General features: G+C 46.7%; 1 protein-coding gene across 4 annotated transcripts in view; it reads left to right on the forward strand.

Annotated features, from left to right (window-relative positions):
• The window catches only part of PKN3 (protein kinase N3), a 38,852-nt gene extending 18,198 nt beyond the window's left edge, over nt 1-20,654 (forward strand). For all 4 annotated transcript variants that reach the window (XM_056538630.1, XM_056538631.1, XM_056538632.1 and 1 more), the window contains 15 exons: nt 1,757-1,866; nt 3,096-3,239; nt 3,576-3,651; nt 3,725-3,872; nt 5,819-5,954; nt 6,326-6,393; nt 6,953-7,019; nt 11,650-11,741; nt 12,827-13,003; nt 13,082-13,144; nt 14,856-14,932; nt 15,407-15,549; nt 15,860-15,967; nt 17,187-17,267; nt 19,799-20,654. In XM_056538630.1, coding sequence (XP_056394605.1) covers nt 1,757-1,866; nt 3,096-3,239; nt 3,576-3,651; nt 3,725-3,872; nt 5,819-5,954; nt 6,326-6,393; nt 6,953-7,019; nt 11,650-11,741; nt 12,827-13,003; nt 13,082-13,144; nt 14,856-14,932; nt 15,407-15,549; nt 15,860-15,967; nt 17,187-17,267; nt 19,799-20,020 — 1,712 coding nt within the window. In that variant the 3' untranslated portion in view covers nt 20,021-20,654. The remainder of the gene's footprint in view (nt 1-1,756; nt 1,867-3,095; nt 3,240-3,575; nt 3,652-3,724; nt 3,873-5,818; nt 5,955-6,325; nt 6,394-6,952; nt 7,020-11,649; nt 11,742-12,826; nt 13,004-13,081; nt 13,145-14,855; nt 14,933-15,406; nt 15,550-15,859; nt 15,968-17,186; nt 17,268-19,798) is intronic.
• The last annotated feature ends 1,724 nt before the right edge of the window (nt 20,655-22,378 follow it).

The following is a 22,378-nucleotide window of genomic DNA, read 5'->3' on the forward strand; positions in this document are numbered from 1 at the left end:
AATAATATTTGTTTGGTTGCGCTGTACATTTTATGGTAAAATAAGTGATGTCATTACAAAGAACAATTGGTGATGCAAAAAACAAGCCCTGATATGGGTCTATGGATGGAAATATAAGAGAGTTATGATTTTTAGAAGGCGAGGAGGAAAAAACGAAAATGCAAAAATAAAATTGATCTGGTCCTTAAAGGGGTACTCCGGTGCTTACACATCTTATCCCCTATCCAAAGGATAGGTGATAAGATGCCTGATCGCGGGGGTCCCGCAGCTGGGGACGCCCGGGATCATGCACGCGGCACCCCGTTTGTAATCAGTCCCCGGAGCGTGTTCGCTCCGGGTCTGATTACCGGTGAGCGCAGGGCCGGCGGCCTGTGACGTCACGCCTCCGCCCCCGTGTGACATCACACTCCGCCCATCAATGCAAGCCTACGGGAGGGGGCATGACAGCTATCACGCCCCCTCCCGTAGGCTTGCATTGAGGGGCGGAGGGTGACATCACACGGGGGCGGAGGCGTGACGTCACACGCCGCCGGCCCTGCGGTCGACCGTAATCAGACCCGGAGCGAACACACTCCGGGGACTGATTACAAACGGGGTGCCACGTGCATTATCCCGGGCGTCCCCAGCTGCGGGACTCCCGCGATCAGGCATCTTATCACCTATCCTTTGGATAGGTGATAAGATGTGTAAGCACCGGAGTACCCCTTTAAGGCCAAAATAGGCCTGATCCTTAAGGGGTTAAAGGAGTGTTTTATATAATTATATCTTTCTCGGTCACTCTTCATTGGGGGACACCTAACTGATGGGGGTATATGCTCTTGCCACTAGGAGGCGCTGACACTAGGAAAAAAAGCCGTCTCCTCCCTGGCAGGATATTCCCCCCCCCCCCCCCCCCCCCCGGTAGTGAGGTCATCAGTTTTAGCTAGTGTCAGCAAGGAGGCAAGACACAGGTCTGGGAGCTCCCCAGACCTGGTCTTTTTTATTATTTTCTAGTAAGGGCTGTTTAGTTAGATTCTTTTCATGGGTCATGAAGACATCAGAAGGGAACACTAATGGGGATCACTTCATGAGACCATTACAGGCGGCTGTGTCAATGTAAAGCTGGTCATACACACAAGGTTGCCGCTAGCTCACCTTACTCCCTCCCCTATGCATGCACACTACACTCAGCTGAGTGTGCATATGTTTTCAATAGGGGGAGGGGAGTAAAGCACTGCCATACACATTTGGTAGCAGCTTATCTTTCGGAATTCATAAGGATTTTTGACAATTGAAATCCATCATGCCCGATCTATCTATGTAATGGATAAAGGCAGCACACCACGATAATGTAATCCAAAACTGTGAATTTATTCCATGATGTAGAAAACAACGTTTCGGCGATCTCTCACCGCCATTTTCAAGTGAACTTGAAAATGGCGGTGAGAGATCGCCGAAATGTTGTTTTCTACATCATGGAATAAATTCACAGTTTTGGATTACATTATCGTGGTGTGCTGCCTTTATCCATTACGTATCCAGCAAGAACCGGAGCACCGAGGTTCAATAGGCCTGCACCCATTCCGCCATTCTGGATGTGCTGCTTTTTATGGACTTTCTATCTATCTATCTATCTATTGACATTTACCACACTAGATAAGGATCCGGTCCTGACACCTCTAATGTGTATGACCCATAAGCTAAAATGGATGACACACTGGTGCTCTACAGCATTTGAAACAAATAGTTCACACTTTTTTATTTCTTTTTCCCATAGGAGAGGTGATGTGCGTCCTAAAGGTTGATAACAAGCCAGTCACACACACCAACTGGGGCCCAGTACACAACCAGTGCTGGGATCAAAGGTTCACCATCGACCTGGAGCGGGTAAGTCTAGACATCATTTATGCATTCAGTGTCTCTCATATCTTTCTATATATCTATCTTATATCTGATGGTGTCCTAGATATCTCATAGCTCTCGGCTCGCTCTCGGCTCGCTCTCGGCTCGCTCTCGGCTCGCTCTCGGCTCGCTCTCGGCTCGCTCTCGGCTCGCTCTCGGCTCGCTCTCGGCTCGCTCTCGGCTCGCTCTCGGCTCGCTCTCGGCTCGCTCTCGGCTCGCTCTCGGCTCGCTCTCGTCTCTCTTTCGCGCTCGCTCTCGTCTCTCTTTCGCGCTCGCTCTCGTCTCGCTCTCGTCTCTCTTTCGCGCTCGCTCTCGTCTCGCTCTCGTCTCTCTTTCGCGCTCGCTCTCGTCTCGCTCTCGTCTCTCTTTCGTCTCTCTTTCGCGCTCGCTCTCGTCTCTCTTTCGCGCTCGCTCTCGTCTCGCTCTCGTCTCTCTTTCGCGCTCGCTCTCGGCTCGCTCTCGGCTCGCTCTCGGCTCGCTCTCGGCTCGCTCTCGGCTCGCTCTCGGCTCGCTCTCGCGCTCGCTCTCGTCTCGCTCTCGTCTCGCTCTCGTCTCTCTTTCGCGCTCGCTCTCGTCTCTCTTTCGCGCTCGCTCTCGTCTCTCTTTCGCGCTCGCTCTCGTCTCGCTCTCGTCTCTCTTTCGCGCTCGCTCTCGTCTCGCTCTCGTCTCTCTTTCGCGCTCGCTCTCGTCTCGCTCTCGTCTCTCTTTCGCGCTCGCTCTCGTCTCGCTCTCGTCTCTCTTTCGCGCTCGCTCTCGTCTCGCTCTCGTCTCTCTTTCGCGCTCGCTCTCGTCTCGCTCTCGTCTCTCTTTCGCGCTCGCTCTCGTCTCTCTTTCGCGCTCGCTCTCGTCTCGCTCTCGTCTCTCTTTCGCGCTCGCTCTCGTCTCGCTCTCGTCTCTCTTTCGCGCTCGCTCTCGTCTCGCTCTCGTCTCTCTTTCGCGCTCGCTCTCGTCTCGCTCTCGTCTCTCTTTCGCGCTCGCTCTCGTCTCGCTCTCGTCTCTCTTTCGCGCTCGCTCTCGTCTCGCTCTCGTCTCTCTTTCGCGCTCGCTCTCGTCTCGCTCTCGTCTCTCTTTCGCGCTCGCTCTCGTCTCGCTCTCGTCTCTCTTTCGCGCTCGCTCTCGTCTCGCTCTCGTCTCTCTTTCGCGCTCGCTCTCTGTCTCGCTCATATCTATATTTCTGCTTGTTCGTAAATGTATTTTTTTTTTCCCCTCCGCAGTCCAGAGAGTTGCAGCTCTCTGTCCATTGGCGAGACTGGCGGGAGCTGTGCGCCATTCGCTTTGTACGTTTGGAGGACTTTCTGGACAACGAAAGACATGGGATGTGCCTGCAGCTGGAACCACAAGGGATGCTGTTCGCTGAGGTAACATGACATAAGGATTCTGAGCAAACGAGAGCAACAAGTCATGGGATCTACATTTAGCAAACGATCGGTGCTCATGACCAGTGGTCTCCAAACTGTGGACCTTCAGCTGTTGCAAAACCACAACTCCCAGCATGCCCAGACAGCCAACGGCTGTCAGGGCATGCTGGGAGTTGTAGTTTTGCAATAGCTGGAGGTTGAAAGTTGGAAACTGCTGTTATACACCCTCTTATAGAACTTGTGTATGGCCCTTATTGGTTGTTACCCATCTTTCCCAGATATGACGAGTGCATGGATTTTGTGTGTGTTATTGGCTTAACCCTATTTTGATTCCAGATCATGTTTTGCAACCCTGTGATCGAGAGGAGAGGCAAAGTACAGAGGCAAAAGCGTATATTCCCCAAGCAGAAAGGTCGGTGTCTTCTCAGTACCACCATATTGCCTTATTTCAGTCTATCTACATTTCGTTTTTGTCTTTTCTTTAGGAAAGGATTTCCTGCGGGCCACGCAAATGAACATAAGTTTCGCAACCTGGGGGCGACTGATGATGAGCATCTTACCTCCGTGTGGCACCATCACCACGCTGAGTCCACCCCTGCCCAGTTCTGATACCCAGGCTACTTCTGCAAACAGGTGCGCTGCTACCATCTTTGTTGGTTTTCCCTTTTAGAGCTAAGGCTAGAATTGGCTTGGGTTAGGGGTCTCCAACTCCAACAGCCAGGTTGGGGACCACCATTCTTGGACGTATTATAAAGGGGTACTCCGGTGGAAAACTTTATTTTTTTATTTTTATTTTTTTTAAATCAACTGGTGCCAGAAAGTTAAACAGATTTGTAAATTACTTTTATTAAAAAATCTTAATCCTTCCAGTACTTATTAGCTGCTGAATACTACAGAGGAAATTATTTTCTTTTCTCTTTGGAACACAGAGCTCTCGAGCACAGTGCTCTCTGCTGACATCTCTGTCCATTTTAAGAACTGTCCAGAGTAGGAGAAAATCCTCATAGCAAACATATTCTGCTCTGGACAGTTCCTAAAATGGAAAGAGATGTCAGCAGAGAGCACTGTGTTCCAAAAAGAAAATAATTTCCTCTGTAGTATTCAGCAGCTAATAAGTACTGGAAAGATTAAGATTTTTTTTTATAGAATTAATTTACAAATCTGTTTAACTTTCTGGCACCAGATGATTAAAAAAAAAAAAGTTTTTCACCAGAGTACCCCTTTAAGAACCCGCTACATAGCGTGTCTCGTCATTTATCACAGAAACACAATGGCTATTTTGATTCTGGTTGTTATTGAAATTATTCCTTATGTACATAATAGATTTAAAAAATTGATTAATTGGGAGTCTTTCTGGATATTTACGCTTGATACGCTTTTTCCGAGCGGTCTGAATGAAACCATTGAAAACGCACGGTAACATTTTGGCGGTTCTCAAACTTTTGAATGTTCATATATGGCAGATTTATATTTTAGTATGTGTTCATAATTTTTTACTATTTATATTTTTATATGCTTTTGTATTTTTATTTTGACATTTTTGTGTTTATCTATGTAAGGGTTAATGGTGTTGTATAAATACCACTGACCCTCCTTGTTCCCAATATGCCTGATGAAGCTGTCTTCTGCGAAGCACGTTGCATTATGGGTATTAAACTCCTTTAACTCTGAAGAGATCCATGCACCTTGCTTGATCCCGATATCCCCCTTGGGAGTGTTCGGTTGACTTGGAGGTTTAGGGCACCAATTCAAATATTACCCCATTACCCCTTAAAGGGGTACTCTGCCCCTAGGCATCTTATCACCTATCCAAAGAATAGGGGATGAGATGTCTGATCTCGGGGGTCCTGCCACTGGGAGCGAATTCGATATGTGCCGGATGAATAGCAATGTAGCGCCAGAGGCATGTGATGTCATGGCCACGCCCCCTTGTGACGTCACACTCTCCTTCTCAATGCAAGTCTATAGGAGGAGGCGTGACGACTGCCACGCCTCTTCCTATAGACTTGCATTGAGAGGGAGGGCTTGACGTCGCGAGGGTGCGTGGCCGAGACGTCACAAGCCTCTAGCGCCGCATTGCTATTCATCCGGCACATATCGAAGTTCGCTCCGTGCATAGGATGACTGGGGTGCAGGGGGTGGCGCCCGGGCGCCCCCTTCATCGGACATCTTATCCCCTATCCTTTGGATAGGGGATAAGATGTCTAGGGGCGGAGCACCCCTTTAAGCATTAACAAAGTTTTCCATGTTGCGGACAATGAAGCAGGCAGTAGGCTTCTTAGGTTTTGGCATTGGCAACCAGACCCAGTGCTGGTACCTAGAGACATACCATGTAACATTATATCAGTGTTTCCCAACCAGGGTGCCTCCAGCTGTTGCAAAATACAACTCCCAGCATGCCAACGGCTGTCCGGGCATGCTGGTATATGTAGTTCTGCAACAGCTAGAGATTTACAGTTTGGAGACCTAGGACATACACTTGGTTTATAAAGAACTAGTGGGTGAACCCAAAGGTTTTTGGGGGTTCCCTACTATAGTGAGTAGTGAAATTTTTTTTTTTTTTTTTTTTTTTTTTGCAGCACTTTTCCTGTGAAGAAATTGATCTTCAATGAGGACTCTTCCTTGAAACCACCACCAAAACCTCCCCGGGTGTTCCTTCCAGGGGAACCTGAGAAAGAAGCGGCTCTTGCAGACTCTTGTAATGTGCCTGTAAAGGTGTGTGCCCATAATAACAAGGCTCAAGACCTGGCAAATCCATTATGTATCTTTTCAATAGGCCAGTGTTTCCCAACCAGGCTGCCTTCAGCTGTTGCAAAACTAAAGGTCCCAGCATGCTCGGACAGCTGGAGGCTGTCCGGGCATACTAGGACTTGTACTTTTGCAACAGCTGGAGGCACCCTGGTTGGAAAACTGCTCTAAGCTGTAAGTATTGGCTTTTTCAGTCTTGTCAATGGATATAGGTGGACGGTCAGTTTACAAAGTTGTTGACCCCCATTGATCCCCCAATGATTTGAATCCATTCATGTGGTCTTTGAATTTCTAACCTTTTTTTCATTTTCATTTTTATTTTTTTCCCCCATTAATAGTCCATGAAGCGCATCCACTCAGAAGATGGTATACCCCAAGGTGCAGCTGAGTCCCAGAAGCTTCTCAGGTTAATGTGGAATCTGTAGATCAAACACTATAGAGCTTTTAGTCATTTTTTACACCCTTCTACCATTCCAGTGCCAACTACTATAGTTGTGTGGTGTGGGTATAGTGGGGTGGGGCGTTGGGGGTATGGTGATGGTGTGGGGTGGTGGTGTGGGGATATAGTGGTATGGTATAGTGATATTATGCAGAGGAAGGTACTAAAAAGTGATCCTCTTGGGCCATCAATGGGGCCTATGTTTTGCTCAGGTGGGCTCACCCAGAAGTTCCCAACCAGTGTACCTTTGGCTGTCCGGGCATGCCGGGAGTTCTAGTTTTGCAACAGCTAGAGGCACCATGGTTGGGAACCGCTGGCTTTTACAATGTGAACTCTACAACCTGAGTATCGTTGTGCTACCCTCCTCTCATGTAAAGGATGAGAAGGTGGATAGCTGAAGATTTGGGCATCCCATTCCAGGTCGCAGTTGGGCATTTTAGTGACTGGGTCTCTTGGTGCCATCAGACCTTTAACCACGAAGTTCTGGAGGTTTTTGGCTCATGACTTACCGCATTTGTCTTTACAGTAAAAGGACGCTTGGGCTGGATGATTTCACCTGCATATCTGTTTTGGGGAAGGGGCATTTTGGGAAGGTAAGTGTCGGTGAAAACAAGAGAATTCATGTTCCCCCCCCCCCAGAAAAACATGGCTTTTTTTTTATTCTAAGCCACAACCCACTGGGAGATTAGCTCAATTTCATTGAGTGGTGCTGAGCTGCATTGAGTGGTGCTGAGCTGCATTGAGTGGTGCTGAGCTGTATTGAGTGGTGCTGAGCTGCAGTACCACACACTGTCTGTGAACAAGTGTGGCGCTATTTTTGCAAGACCGCAGCCATGTTTCTCTAATCCTGTTGAACTTTTTTAATAGCCTCAAGGAGGTAGGAATGCAAAACTATTAGTGATGTCACTTCCCTCACGTTATTTGGTTGGAGACTTTTGCTGTATTGCAACTTTAAAAAAAAAATACTTTTTTTGGTGCTCCTATGGGCATGTTATAAATCATACTTAAAATATAATATAAAGAGTATAAAATATAATATATAAAGAGTATATTCTGCTTAAAGGGGTACTCCGGTGAAAATGTATTTATTTATTTAATCAACTGGTGCCAGAAAGTTATACAGATTTGTGAATTACTTCTATTTAGAAATCCCAAACCTTCCAGTACTTATCAGCTGCTGTATGCTCCACAGGAAGTTGTGTAGTTCTTTCCAATCTGACCACAGTGAACTCTTCTGACACCTCAGTCCATTTTAGGAACTGTCCAGAGCAGGAGCAAATCCCCATAGCAAACCTCTCCTGCTCTGGACAGTTCTTAACATGGACAGAGGTGTCAGCAGAGAGCACTGTGGTCAGACTGGAAAGAACTACATAACTTCCTCTGGAGCATATAGCATCTTAGTACTGGAAGGGTTAGGATTTCTAAATAGAAGTAATTCACAAATCTGTATAATTTTCTGGCACCAGTTGATTTAAAAAAAAAATTAAGAAATAAATGGTTTTTCACTGGAGTGCTCCTGTGGAGCATACAGCAGCTAAGTACTGGAAGGATTAAGATTTTTAAATAGAAGTAATTTACAAATCTGTTTTAACTTTCTGGCACCAGTTGATTTAAAAAAACAATGGTTTTTCACCGGAGTACCCCTTTAAATCCTGTCCCTGGTCTGGAGAACAGTTGACATCTTACATCCATGTTAAAAGGTGAATGCCGTTTGCTACAACTAGAGATGAGCGAACTTACAGTAAATTTGATTCGTCACGAACTTCTCAGCTCGGCGGTTGCTGACTTTTCCTGCATAAATTAGTTCAGCTTTCCGGTGCTCCGGTGGGCTGGAAAAGGTGGATACAGTTCTAGGAAAGAGTCTCCTAAGACTGTATCCACCTTTTCCAGCCCTCCGGAGCACCGGAAAGCTGAACTAATTTATGCAGGAAAAGTCAGCAACCGCCGAGCTGAGAAGTTCGTGACGAATCAAATTTACTGTAAGTTCGCTCATCTCTAGCTACAACGCATTTGCGACTTCTGAAGCAAAGGACCAGCAGTTAACAAGTCTTGTAAAAGCTGTGTGTTCTATGCATGGGTCAGGATGGCTCAGTACATTGTGAGGCTGGGAGGAACCTTTGGAGCAACGGTCTCTAAACTGTGGGCCTCCAGCTGTTGCAAAACTACAACTCCGAGCATGCCCGGACAGCCTTCGGCTGTCCGGGCATGCTGGGAGTTGTAGTTTTGCAACAGCTGGAGGTCCACAGTTTTGAGACCGCTGCTCTAGAGTGTAAATGAAACACTGTTGTGTAGTATCTATTAGGGATCGACCGATATCGTTTTTTTAGGGCCGATACCGATAATCGGTGCAGGTTAGGGCCGATAGCCGATAACTTATACCGATATTCCGGTATAAGTTATCGGCTATTTAACCTCCTGCGACACCGCTGCAGAACATTGATTTAAAGCGGGCACTTTAAATCGACGATCTGCAGTGGCTTTTGCGGGGCCATAGGCCGCCGCCACCACCCGCTTCTCTCCCCTACCTGTCAGAGTGGTCCGGGCCATCCATCCATCGTTCATGTAGTGTCCGGGGGCGTTCCGAGTGAAGAGTGAACCGGTCCGGGCTGTCCTTCTCCGGCGGTCATCTTCTCCACTCCGGGAAGGCTCCGGCCTAGTACGCTGCATAGACGCCGCTACGCCGTGACGCCCATGCGCAGCGATGCACCTGACGTCACGGCGTAGCAGCGTCCATGCAGTCTACTAGGCCGGAGCCTGCCCGGAGTGGAGAAGAGGACCCCTGGAGAAGGACAGCCCGGACCGGTTCACTCTTCACCCGGAACGCCCCCGGACACTACAGGAAGGAAGGATGGATGGCCCGGACCACCCCCATTACGGGTAAGTTTAATTTTTTTATTAAATCCATACCGGTATACCGCCCAGCATCACGGTGGGTCGGGGGCGGGGCGGTGCGGCGGGTCGGGGGGGGGGGTGACGCTCGCGGTGCGGGGGGCGGGGCATTATCGGCTTATCGGCAAGATAATTGCCGATACCAATAATGCCCAAAATCGTGATTATCGGCCGATAATATCGGCCATACAGATAATCGGTCGATCCCTAGTATCTATTCTGTAGTAATATCCAGCTACTACAGAATAGAACTAGTCTTGTTGGATGATGAATGGGTAGCATTTTCCAGCACATGGGAGTTGTCTTTGCTTATCAGGTGCCATAGAGGGATTTCGGTGTACACCGGGGCAATACATCCCATTGTGCAGTCTGAATTTGTTTATGGAAAGAATCCACCTAGTTTTTTTGCATGTAAAATAATGGGCAGCGTTTGCATGTTGTATCATGTAAGTCTGCCAGCTATCACATGAGAGAGACGGATTGTCAGAGCAAATGTTAAAGTGTACCCGTCAGATCCAACAAAATATATATATATTTTTAATATCTCACTCAGTACCTAATCCTGACCATGTACATCTAATTTTTATGTGTCTAGCACCTTTATTTATTTTGTTAATTACCCTTTTAATTTAGCTCACTAGTCTGAATTCCTCTCAAAGGGAGGGGGCGTGGCCTCACTGTGCAGGTCTCCGCCCCCTCCCTCAGTATGCTGTCTGCTCACATCTCCCCTAGCATTAACAAAACTACAACTCCCAGCATGTCCTCACTGACCGTAGCGGGACACAAGCTGACAGTGGGAGGATTTTTCCTCCAGGTGTGAGCCCTGCACTTACAGCTGTCAATCAAGGAAGTGTGTCCATGACATTGGTGATGACTCATGGACACAGCAGGACTAGTATGTGTCCAAGCAGGCAGGGGGGGCAGTTGTTTGACTGGATTTTTCTGTATGAAATACTGAACATTTTCTAATGAAAGCAATTACAAAACCTATTGGTTATACATGCTTTACAACATATCAAAAGTGTTTGTATCTGATGGTGCCCATTTAAAGGTAAACTCTACCAAACAAATAAAATGACAGCCTAAGGCTGTCCAGGCATGCTGGGAGTTGTAGTTTTCCAACACCTGGAGACGCACTGTTTGGAAAAACGCTGAGGTAAAGGAGATCTCTGGCGAAAAATAACTTATCCACAGGATAGGGGAGAAGTAGCTGATCGCGAGGGGTCCGACTGCTGAGGACCCGGGGCTCAGTGAGGAGCATGTGCTCCATTCATTCCTATGGGAAAGCCGAAAAGACCCGAGCATCATCGGGGGCCCCTATAGAAATGATTGGAGTACTGAGAGTGCCAGGGTCCCGTCCCGGTGACCGCTGGGGGTCCCAGCGGTCAGACCCCCATGATCAGCTACTTATCCCCTATCTTGTGGATAGGGGATATGTTATTTTTCGCCGGAGATCTCCTTTAACTCGGTGTTTTCCAAACAGTGTGTCTCCAGGTACTCCTTTTAACTCTTCATCCTCCATATGTCATCTATAATAATGTATTGTGTATATCATCCTGCAGCCCACTCAGTCCAGTGCGATTTCACTAGCCCCATGTGATGACATAACATAGAGTAGTATGTGATGTGTTGTGATTCGCCAGACCAGTTAGGGAGAAATTTCCTGTGTGTGTACTGCTGGCATACAACCCAGCTCTGGTCCCGCCCCCTGCATTGGAGAAAAGGAGAAATAGCTGTGCACTATAGAGGGGACTCTCAGGGGCTTAACAGCAGTGATGGCACTAAACTCACTTTGTCGCCACTCTTAAATGGTCACTATCATTAAACTAAGTTTTGCTATTGCACTCCTTATGGTAAAAAAAAAAAATCCCTCTAATGTACTTTGTTTAAAAAAAATAAAAAATGAAGTTTTCTATGTTTGTATTTAAAAAAAAGCTGCCACTAGGTGTCTCCCTACTTGTCCAGAGCACATTTTCCTCCATCTTTTCAACAGACTTTGGACTCCTGCTGGCCTAACAGAAGTCCAAAATCAGGAAATGCAGTCTAAGTGCTTAATAAAAATAAAGGCAGGGGGTTGTTTATCATGATGGGGTCAGTGAACTGATAGGATTATAAAATTTAACAAGATCATGACAGGTTCCTAAGGGTTAACCAATCCAGGCAGGTTATAATTAAAAAAATAAAAATAAAAAAAGGTACTGAATGTATGCCCATAGTGGGGTCACTGATGCATATAGGCTTCTTAATGTGTCTCACTGATACAGACTGTGTTACAGTTTGATCATTTAGGGTCGGCGTGTTCAGAGAAATCATACGGGATTGTTCGTTTTCTAGGTACTTCTTGCCGAATATAGGACGACAGGAAAGCTGTATGCCATCAAAGCGCTGAAGAAACGAGAGATCGTGAGCAGAGACGAATTTGAAAGGTGAACACCGGACGCTCTTCTAAGACGTTCATCTTTACGGTAGAAATATCTTCTGCTATTGAAGGTTTGGGCAATTTTGGGATTGTCCTGTAAGTGCCTGTTATGGGGCCTTTATAGACTGGGGATATAAGTGTATGGACAACACATGGAGGCAGCACAGGCCCTAGAGCAGGGTTTCCCAACCAGGGTGCCACCAGCTTTTGAAAAACTACGACTCCCAGCATGCACAATACCGCTAGACAATACCACTATAGTAATTGGCACTAGAATGGTAGAAGGGTGTGTATATATATATATATATATATATATATATATATATATATACCCTTCTACCATTCCAGTGCCAACTACTATAGTGGTATTTTCTAGCTGTGTGTGTGTATGTGTGTGTGTATATAGATTCCACATTAACCTGAGAAGCTTCTGGGAACTCAGATGCACCTTGGGGTATACCATCTTCTGAGTGGATGCGCTTCATGGACTACAAATTGGGGGGGGGGGAGGAAGGAATAAAAATAATCAGAAAAAGGATAGAAAATGAGAAAGGTTAGAAATTCAAAGACCACATGAGTTGGTTAAAATCATTGGGGGATTAATGGGGGTCAACAACTTTGTAAACTGACCGTCCACAAATACCCATGGACAAAGACTGAAAAAGCCAATACTTAGAGCTTAGAGCAGTGTTTTTGCAACCAGGGTGCCTCCAGCTGTTGCAAAACTACAACTCTCAGCATGCCCGGACAGCCGAAGGCTGTCCGGGCATGCTGGGAGTTGTAGTTTTACAACAGCTGGAGGAAACCTGGTTGGGAAACAGTGCCCTAGATATAGGTGGTATAGAAATATTAGTGAATTTTAACCTATTACAAGCAATTTGGAGTCCATTGATGATAGAATAAGTGATATATGAATGTTTCCTCTTGTTGGGGGGGGGGACAAAAGCCCATTGATAATCACATAGGGAACTGCATTATGGAGCTGTAAACCAATGATTTCTGCCTAATGGGACCCTCATTGGCACAAGCTTGTATAACCCCATCCTAGCCCACGCTTTACCCCTAACCATTTTTGTGCCCCCTCCCATCCAGTCTACAGTGTGAGAAGCGGATCTTCGAGGTGGTGAACTCCTCCGGGCACCCGTTCCTGGTGAACCTCTTCGGATGCTTCCAGACCTCAGCACACGCGTGTTTTGTTATGGAGTACATGCCAGGCGGAGACCTGATGATGCACATACATGCAAATGTCTTCTCGCTGCCGGCAACAAGGTAGGACAGAGACCACATTTTCCTATCCTCCATGTCATAGTATTCCGTTACTAACACATTGGCTTCTTCTTCTCACAGGTTCTACTCTGCCTGTGTGGTTCTGGGACTCCAGTTCTTGCACCAGAAAAAAATCATTTACAGGTATGAAGGTCCGAAGCAGTGTATGGCAAATTTGTTTTTTGGTCTAGGAACCAACAAACAAGCAGTAATAGAAGCAAGGCAGGAAAAAACCCTTGAAGTAGGCGCTGCTGACTCTTGTAGGAAGGATGAGGCAGATGCCGGAGGTAGTGAGAAAGTCCTCAGTAAGACATTTTATTAGAAAAAATAAAAAAGTGGACAGGATTACACGTTTTGGGAGGATCCCTCCCTTCCTCAGATCAGGGTGGTCCCTGATCTAAGGAAGGGAGGGATCCTCCTGAAACGCGTAATCCTGTCCACTTTTTTATTTTTTGAGTTGGAGATGCCGTGGAGAACGTTCTGCTGCCTGCAACATCTTCCAGCATGACCGGTTTGGCGGTGGGTCAGTAATGGTGTGGGGTGGCATTTCTTTGGGGGGGCCACACAGCCCTCCATGTGCTTGCCAGAGGTAGTCTGACTGTCATTGGGTAACGAGATGAGATCCTCAGACCCCTTGTGAGACCATATGCTGGTGCGGTTCCTCCTAATACAAGACAATACTAGACCTCATGTGGCTGGAGTGTGTCACCAGTTCCTGTAAGAGGAAGGCATTGATGCTATGGACTGGCCGCCCGTTCCCCAGACCTGAATCCGATTGAGCACATCTGGGACGTCTCGCTCCATCCACCACAGACTGTCCAGGAGTTGGTGGATGCTTTAGTCCAGGTCTGGGAGGACATCCCTCAGGAGACCATCCTCCACCTCATCAGGATCATGCCCAGGCATTGTAGGGAGGTCATACGGGCACGTGGAGGCCACACACACTACTGAGCCTCATTGGGACTTGTATTAAGGACATTACATAAAGTTGGATCAGCCTGTAGTGGGGTTTTCCACTGTGATTTTGAGTGTGACTCCATATCCAGACCTCCAGGGGTTGATACATTTGATTTCCATTGATAATTTTTGTGTGATTTTGTTGTCAGCAAATTCAACTATGTAAAGACGAAAGTATTTCATACGATTAGTTCATTCATTCAGATCTAGGATGTGTTATCTTAGTGTTCCCTTTATTTTTTTGAGCAGTGTAAGTTGAGGGATCACTATATGTTTATTACATTCTATAAAGTTTTTTTATCTGGTAAAGAGACGAACTTGAATTTTTTTTTTTTTTTCACTATCTCTGTGATCTCCGGTGTCGGTCATTACCTGCAGTTGTCAGCTACAGGTAGCAGTCGGTATTTGCTGGGTATGACGTGGGCCTGGCTCCCGAGCGCACGCCATACACCTTTACCTGTAAATGTGACTCATGGGTTGGGAAGGGGTTAACAGCACGGCGAACGGAGTAAGAACGAAACCCCACCAAATGTGGAAACAGTTCTCTTTACAAAGGGCTGACAAAACCAAGGTGCCAGGACGAAATTCTCAGTAGCCGTGGCGACCTGGCGTCTGAGATTTGTCAAGCTCTGGTCTAAAGCTTCTGCGCTACTTGATGTTATGTGCGCTGTGATCCTTTATCACATGTAGACCAGTATTGAGGCTAGAGATTGGGCTGTATGACCTTTCACGGCCTACCCTGCTGTTTCTAATGCACATAATGCTCAGTTGTTGCATTGTGGTAGAGGTAGCGTGCATTCCTAATATAACCTCTCCCCTAGTACTGTGACCTCATGGCCCGTGTACGTGATATCTGATCTGTAAAAGACAAATGTGTAACCCTTCTGCTTCCATTCAGAGACCTGAAACTGGATAACTTACTGATGGATGCCAATGGCTTTGTGAAGATTGCAGATTTTGGGCTCTGTAAAGAAGGTGAGGATCTGAATGCCCAGGTACCACTTTAAAGGGGTACTCCGCTCTTAGACATCTTATCCTTTGGATAGGGGAAAAGATGTCTGATTGCGGGGGTCCCGCTGCTGGTGTTGTTGTGTCCCCCCCCCCCCCCCGCGATCTCCTGCAGCAGTGGTCGTCACGTCACGCCACACCCCTTCCATTCATGCCTATGGGAGGGGGCGTGTCGTCCGACACGCCCCCTCCCATAGACATGCACGGAGGGGACTTTGCATGACAAGGGGGTGTGGCGTCACGATCATGGCCTCTGGCTCCGAGCGTTCTGAACAAAATGTTAACAACCCTGGAGCATCAGAGTACCCCTTTAAGCTGGGATTCTAAAAGGGAAAGTGTGATGAATCCTCTCTTCCTGATCGTCCTTCGGCAGCACAAGCTTCCATTTTTGTTATTGTGCTGCCTGCAGACCTTGGTGAGTAAATTTGTTTTATCCCCCAGGTATGGGATATGGTGACAGGACGAGCACCTTCTGTGGTACACCGGAGTTTCTTGCACCGGAGGTTCTGACGGACACCTCGTACACGTATGCCGTGGACTGGTGGGGGCTGGGAGTGCTGATCTACGAGATGTTGGTGGGAGAGGTGAGACGTCCACCACCCATTGCAGCCCTTGTAGCTGTCAGCAGCTCCATGACTCAAGCACTTAGCATAACACATTCTGATTCTTTCACAGTGTTTCCCAACCAAGGTGCCTTCAGCTGTTGCAAAACTACAACTCCTAGCATGCTTTGGCTGTCCAGGCATACTGTGAGTTGTAGTTTTGCAACTGCTGGAGGCACCTTGGTTGTTCATCCACAGCTTAGGGCCAACTATTAGTTTCCTTGCTTCTTCTTAAACTGTGCAGTGTTGTCCCCATTACTAATGACCCCTCTGTTATTTCTGGTTGTCTAAGTGCCCGTTCCCCGGCGATGATGAAGAGGAGGTGTTTGACAGTATCGTGAATGAAGAAGTGCGTTACCCACGCTTTTTAGCCACCGAAGCAATCAACATTATCCGGAAGGTATGCAGACATTTGGTACCTTGTGTGTAAGGTGAGCGTTGTCTTAAAGGGGTACTCCTCCCCTAGACCTCTTATCCCCTATACAAAGGATAGGGGATAAGATGTCTGATCGCAGGGGTCCTGCCACTGGGAACCCCTGCAATCTCTCCTGCGACACCCCCTGTCATCTGCTGCACGGAGCGAACTTCGCTCCCTGCCTAATGACTGGCGATGCAGGGGCCGGAGGATTGTGATGTCACGGCCCGGCCCTTCGTAACGTCACATCCTGCCCACTTACTGCAAGCCTATGGGAGGGGGTGTGACGGCTACCACGCCCCCTCCCATAGACTTGCATTGAGGGGCGTGGCCTGATGTTACAAGGAGAAGTGGCCAACCCCCACAGCGCACGGACAGCGTTCGGAAACAAATGTTCCTAATACTGGTCAGTGGAGTACCCCTTAATGGTCTATTCACACGTACAGTATTCTGCGCAGATTTGATTCGCAGGATTTTCTGCTGCAGATTTCAATGTAAACTGAATAACTGAACACAGCTTCAAATGCTGCGTATCAAATCTGCGCAGAATACTGTCAGTGTGAATAGACCCTTAAAGGGATTAGAAAAACAGCTGATTTCTTAAAAATAAACTGCACGACTCCTGTCCTCAGGTTGTGTTTGGAATTGCATCTCCGTTCCATTGAAGTGAATGGAGCCGAGTTGTAATAGCACACACCACCTGAGGACAGGGGTGGTGCTGTTTTTGGAAGTAAGCTAGCTTTTTTTTCTATTCCTGGGACAACCTGCGACCGAGCAAAGCAGACAGAAGCAAAACAATTTAGTGGGAGAGGGTGACCTAAATGCCTGGTGCATGCAGGTCTTTCCTCGGAGATCTGCACTTGTCTAAAGAAGACGTGAAACTTTTGGACTCTTGTCACAGCAAACAATGCTTCAGCTCCTCTATGAAATGGTTCCAAACATTGCTTACTGTGACATGAGTCCAATAAATTTAACTTTAAAAAATGTTTTGCTACATTGGAGTGCTGCGCAATTGTTATATATCTGGATGGATGGACTTTGATCAAGTTCTGGGCGCTGGCACACACACTCTGAATTGGTGAAGTAGTGGTGCAATTTCTTTGGATATTTATTTTTTGATATATTATTATAGATTTGTTTATACATACGTGGTTATTGACAAATTATATATATAATTTATTTTTATTTTTTTGTATTCATTCAGCTACTTCGTAAGACGCCAGATCGCCGCCTAGGAGCCGGAGTTGGTGATGCAGAGGAGATAAAAACACAACCTTTCTACCAGGTACTGACCTTCTTAAAATGTCTGCAGTAACTACAGAACATACTAAAGATAATGTAATTTTTATTGAAAAAAGTACACTGCATAGAAATAGGAAACCTCCCAAAAGTAGCAAAAATGCTGTATTTTTATAATTTTTTTCAATTTACTCCACAAATATTTTTTTTTTCCTAAAGTGGATTGTGTGGTAAAATGAGAGATTCCCTTTCAAAATACAATTGGTCCCGCATAAAACAAGCCTCATATGGGTCTGTAGGTGGAAAATTAAAAAGAAATTTAAAAAATTAAAGTTATGGCTGTTAGAAGGTGAGGAAGAAAATATAAAAAAAAAACTGCCTCAGAAAAGGCGTTAAATAGCGTAGGGCGCCCTGATCAAACCCCCTTTTAGTTTTCGAATACACCCTCCTGTTCCTGAGAGATGTGGGTTTATACATGTACCTCATTGTACAGTATTCACACTCCCTGACTGTATAACTCCGCCCATCACTCCCATTATTAACCTCTTGCCGCAAATGGACATTAACATCCATCTGCATCTGCCGAGGTATGACGCGCACTCAGTAGGTAAGTGTGCATCATACCCGGTGGGTCCCGGTTGCTAATGCCGTGTCTAAAACGAAAGTAAACATTGCCGGTTAGCTCAGTGGTGCTGTTCGGGACCTCCGCGGTGAAATCGCGGCGTCCCGAACAGCTTGCAGGACGCGAGGAGGATCCCTACCTGCCGCCTCGCTGTCCGATCACCAAATGACTGCTCCAGCAGTCAAGCGGCAGAAACACTGATCAATGCTATGCTATGGCATAGCATTGAACAGTATGAGATCAATGTACTGCATGTTATAGTCCTCTATGGGGCAATAACATTGCAAAATTAAAGTGAAAAAAAAAGGAAATAAAGATCATTAAACCCCTTCCCTAATAAAAGTTTGAATCACCCCCCTTTTCCCATTTAAAAAAAAAAAAGTGTAAATAAAAATAAACATGTGGTATCGCCGCGTACGTAAATGTCAGAACTATAAAAATATATAGTTGGTTAATCTGCACGGTCAATGGCGTACGCGCAAATAGCGTATTTTTGGTCACTTTTTATATCACAAAAAATTTTATAAAAAGCGATCAAAAAGTGTGATCAGTACAAAAATGGTACCGCCAAAAGGTACGGCGCAAAAAAAAAGAGCCCTCCTACTGCCCCGTATGCGGAAAAATTAAAAACGTTACAGGGGGTCAGAAGATGACCATTTTAAACAAATTAAAATTTAAAGGTTTATGCCTTTTAAAAGGTAAGGAGGAAAAAATGAAAGTGGAAAAACGCTCTGTCCTTAAAGGGGTAGTCCAGTGGTGAAAAACTTATCCCCTATCCTAAGGATAGGGGATAAGTTTGAGATCGCGGGGGGTCCGACCGCTGGGGCCCCCTGCGATCTCTCTGTACGGGGCCCCGGCTCTCCGCCGAGATAGCGGGTGTCGACCCCCGCACGAGGCGGCGGCCGACACACCCCCTCAATACATCTCTATGGCAGAGCCGGAGATTGCCGAAGGCAGCGCTTCGGCTCTGCCATAGAGTTGTATTGAGGGGGCGTGTGGGCCGCCGCCTCGTGCGGAGGTCGACACACCCCCTTCCAGCGGGCTGTCGGGGCTCCGTACAGGAGATCGCGGGGGGCCCCAGGAGTCGGACCCCCCGCGATCTGCAACTTATCCCCTATCCTTAGGATAGGGGATAAGTTGCTCACCACTGAATCACCACTGGACTACTCCTTTAAGGGGTTAAAATTAAGTTCACGCCCATCGGACTGATTCCCTGAGTTGTTAGACAAATTATGAACCCTTATATCCTGGGGGACGGAAGGGTGTATCAAGAAACTGTAAAAAGGTGTGTGACCAGGGCATCCTAAGCCATTTAATGACAATAAAATCTAATATTTGGGGGGTTGGCCTAAGGTCCTCTTTAAAGGAGTAGTCCAGTGGTGAACCCGGTGGTGAACAACTTATCCCCTATGCTTAGGATAGGGGATAAGTTTGAGATCGCGGGGGGTCCGACCGCTTAGGCCCCCTGCGATCTCCTGTACGGAGCCCCGACAGCCTGCGGGAAGGGGGCGTGTCGACCTCCGCACGAAGCGGCGGCCGGCACGCCCCCTCAATACAACTCTATGGCAGAGCCGAAGCGCTGCCTTCGGCAATCTCCGGCTCTGCCATAGAGATGTATTGAGGGGGCGTGTCGGCCGCCGCCTCGTGCGGAGGTCGACACCCGCTATCTGGCCGGAGAGCCTGGCCCCCGTACAGAGAGATCGCAGGGGGCCCCAGCGGTCGGACCCCCCGCAATCTCAAACTTATCCCCTATCCTCAGGATAGGGGATAAGTTTTTCACCACTGGACTACCCCTTTAAGAATAGTCACTCTCTAGAAATGGCTGCTAGACTATAGGGTGGGTGTACTCCATAGGTATTGTGCCCCTTTAAAAATGACTTACTGCATCCTCAGCCGAAGAAGGTAAGTCCTTACAGGCCTCGCACCCCTAACCCGCTTTGTTTGTCCTGCTATAGGAGATGGACTGGGAGGCCCTGTACACCCGCAAGCTGCAGCCGCCTTTCGTACCCGCTTTAAACGACCCCTTTGACGTCCGGAACTTCGACGAAGAATTCACAGGCCAGAAACCTGTGCTGTCTCCATCCGACGACCCTCGTCCCTTGACCGCCGCGGACCATAAGATGTTCCAGGACTTTGACTTTGTCTCGGACCTTCTCCTTGGTGAGAATAAGCAGTGATGGGGCTTTAGGCGTCACGGATCTTTGGACACTGTCTTGGGCTCATCTCCAGATGTCACAATGGATAGGACTTTATATTGTCTCTACCTCAGCTCCAGGCAGTGTCCTCCCTGCATTTAGCTGCTGTTCTTCCTGCACTTATCGCCATGATATTAGTGCCAAAGGGTCATACATGGAACTAAAATGTACTTAATTTGTTAATTAAATTTGTTTCCAAACTGTATCGCTCCAAATGTTGCAAAACCACAACTCCCAGCATGCCCGGACAGCCAACGGCTGTCCGGGCATGCTGGGAGTTGTGGTTTTGCAACCCTGGAGACCACTGGTCGAAGAGAAGAGACCAATGGTAACAATTTTTAACTTTCAATTTCCTTATTTCTGCAAGTACTAACTCCTCTTTCCCAGCTGGGACCTGGGAAAGCTGGGTGACAATACTAATAGAAGCTGTAGGGATGGACATTCATGGAGGGAGAAAACTGATGATAGGTCAAAAGAAGACAACTTGAGGCTCCGTTAAGGTTTGTCCACCTTAACAACCAAAACTTAAAATAAAATGAAGCAACTTCGCAAATAGCCTTAAAGGGGTACTCCAGTGGAAACACCCCCCCCCTCCCCCCAAAAAAATAAACTGGTGCCAGAAAGTTACAAATTTGTAAATTACTTCTATTAAAAAAATCTTAATCCTTCCAGTACTTATCAGCTGCTGTATGCTCCACAGGAAGTTGAGTTGTTCTTACCAGTCTGACCACAGTGCTCTCTGCTGACACCTCTATCCATGCCTGGAACTGTCCAGAGCAGCAGAGGTTTGCTATGGGGATTTGCTCCTACTCTGGACAGTTCCTTACACGGACAGAGGTGGCAGCAGAGAGCACTGTGGTCAGACTGGAAAGAACTACACAACTTCCTCTGTAGTAAACAGCAGCTGCTAAGTACTGGAAGGATTAAGATATTTTTTTAATAGAAGTAAATTCTAAATCTGTTTAACTTTATGGAGCAAGTTGTTTTCCACCGGAGTACCCCTTTAAGTAAAAATGAAGGTGTATGCAGCTCCTGTGCAGAGCTATGTCTCTGCCTTTAGACTATAGGCTATAGAAACCTCCTTTAATCTTCCATCTGTTCCCTTCTTCGTGTTCACATACATTTTGGGACAGCAGAATGAAGCCTGATGAGCAGTAGAGACATATCTCTGCACAGGAGCTGTATACAAGATATTTATGAAGTTGCTTTGCACTTTGAGATGCACTAAAGCACTACAAGGCGGGCATATTTCGGCAGGGGTTGGCATTGCTTTCCTATCCATTAAAGGGGTACGCCTGGTGCCAGAAAGTTAAACAGATTTGTAAATTACTTCTATTAAAAAAAATCTTAATCCTTCCAGTATTTATCAGCTGCTTTATGCTCCATAGGAAGTTCTTTACTTTTTGAATTTCTGTCTGTCTGATCACAGTGCTCTCTGCTGACACCTCTGTCCATTTTAGGAACTGTCCAGAGCAGGAGCAAATCTCCATAGACAACCTATCCTGCTCTGGACACTTCTTAATATGGACAGAGGTGTCATCAGAGAGCACTGTGGTCAGACAGAAAGGAAGTTCAAAAAGAAAAGAACTTCCTGTGGATCTTAACAGCAGCTAAGTACAGGAAGGATTAAGATTTTTTAATACAAGTAATTTACAAATCTATTTAACTTTCTGGAGCCAGTTGATTTAAAAAAAAAAAATAATAAAAATGTTTTCCAGTAGAGTACCACTTTAAAGGACAAATGCAGTGTTTCCAAATAAGGTGTCTCCAGCTGTGGCAAAACTACAGCTCCCAGCATGCCTGGACAGCAAAAGGCTGTCTGGGCATGATGAGAGTTGTTGTTTTGCAACAGCTGGAGGCACCCTGGTTGGAACACACTGGACTAATGTAATAACAAAAAAGTATGTAATTGTTATTCCCCAACTTGTCTGTCTAGCTGTTGCAGAACTACAACTACTATCGCACCCCGATAATATGAGCGAACTTACAATTAATTCGATTCGTCACGAACTTCTCGGCTCGGCAGTTGATAACTTATCCTGCATAAATTAGTTCAGCTTTCAGGTGCTCCGGTGGGCTGGAAAAAGGTGGATACAGTCCTAGGAGACTCTTTCCTAGGAATGTATCCACCTTTTCCAGCCAACCGGAGCACCTGAAAGCTGAACTAATTTATGCAGGATAAGTCATCAACTGCCGAGCCGAGAAGTTCGTGACGAATCGAATTTACTGTAAGTTCGCTCATCTCTACTTGCCACTTTTGTCCATATGTTGTACCTGGTTTTACAGCTTTACTAGAATGAGGCTGAGCTGCAATACCAGACCCAGCCCATGGACACAAGT

The sequence above is a fragment of the Hyla sarda genome, chromosome 9 (genome assembly GCF_029499605.1).
Source record: "Hyla sarda isolate aHylSar1 chromosome 9, aHylSar1.hap1, whole genome shotgun sequence".
In the NCBI taxonomy this organism is placed as follows: Eukaryota; Metazoa; Chordata; class Amphibia; order Anura; family Hylidae; genus Hyla; species Hyla sarda.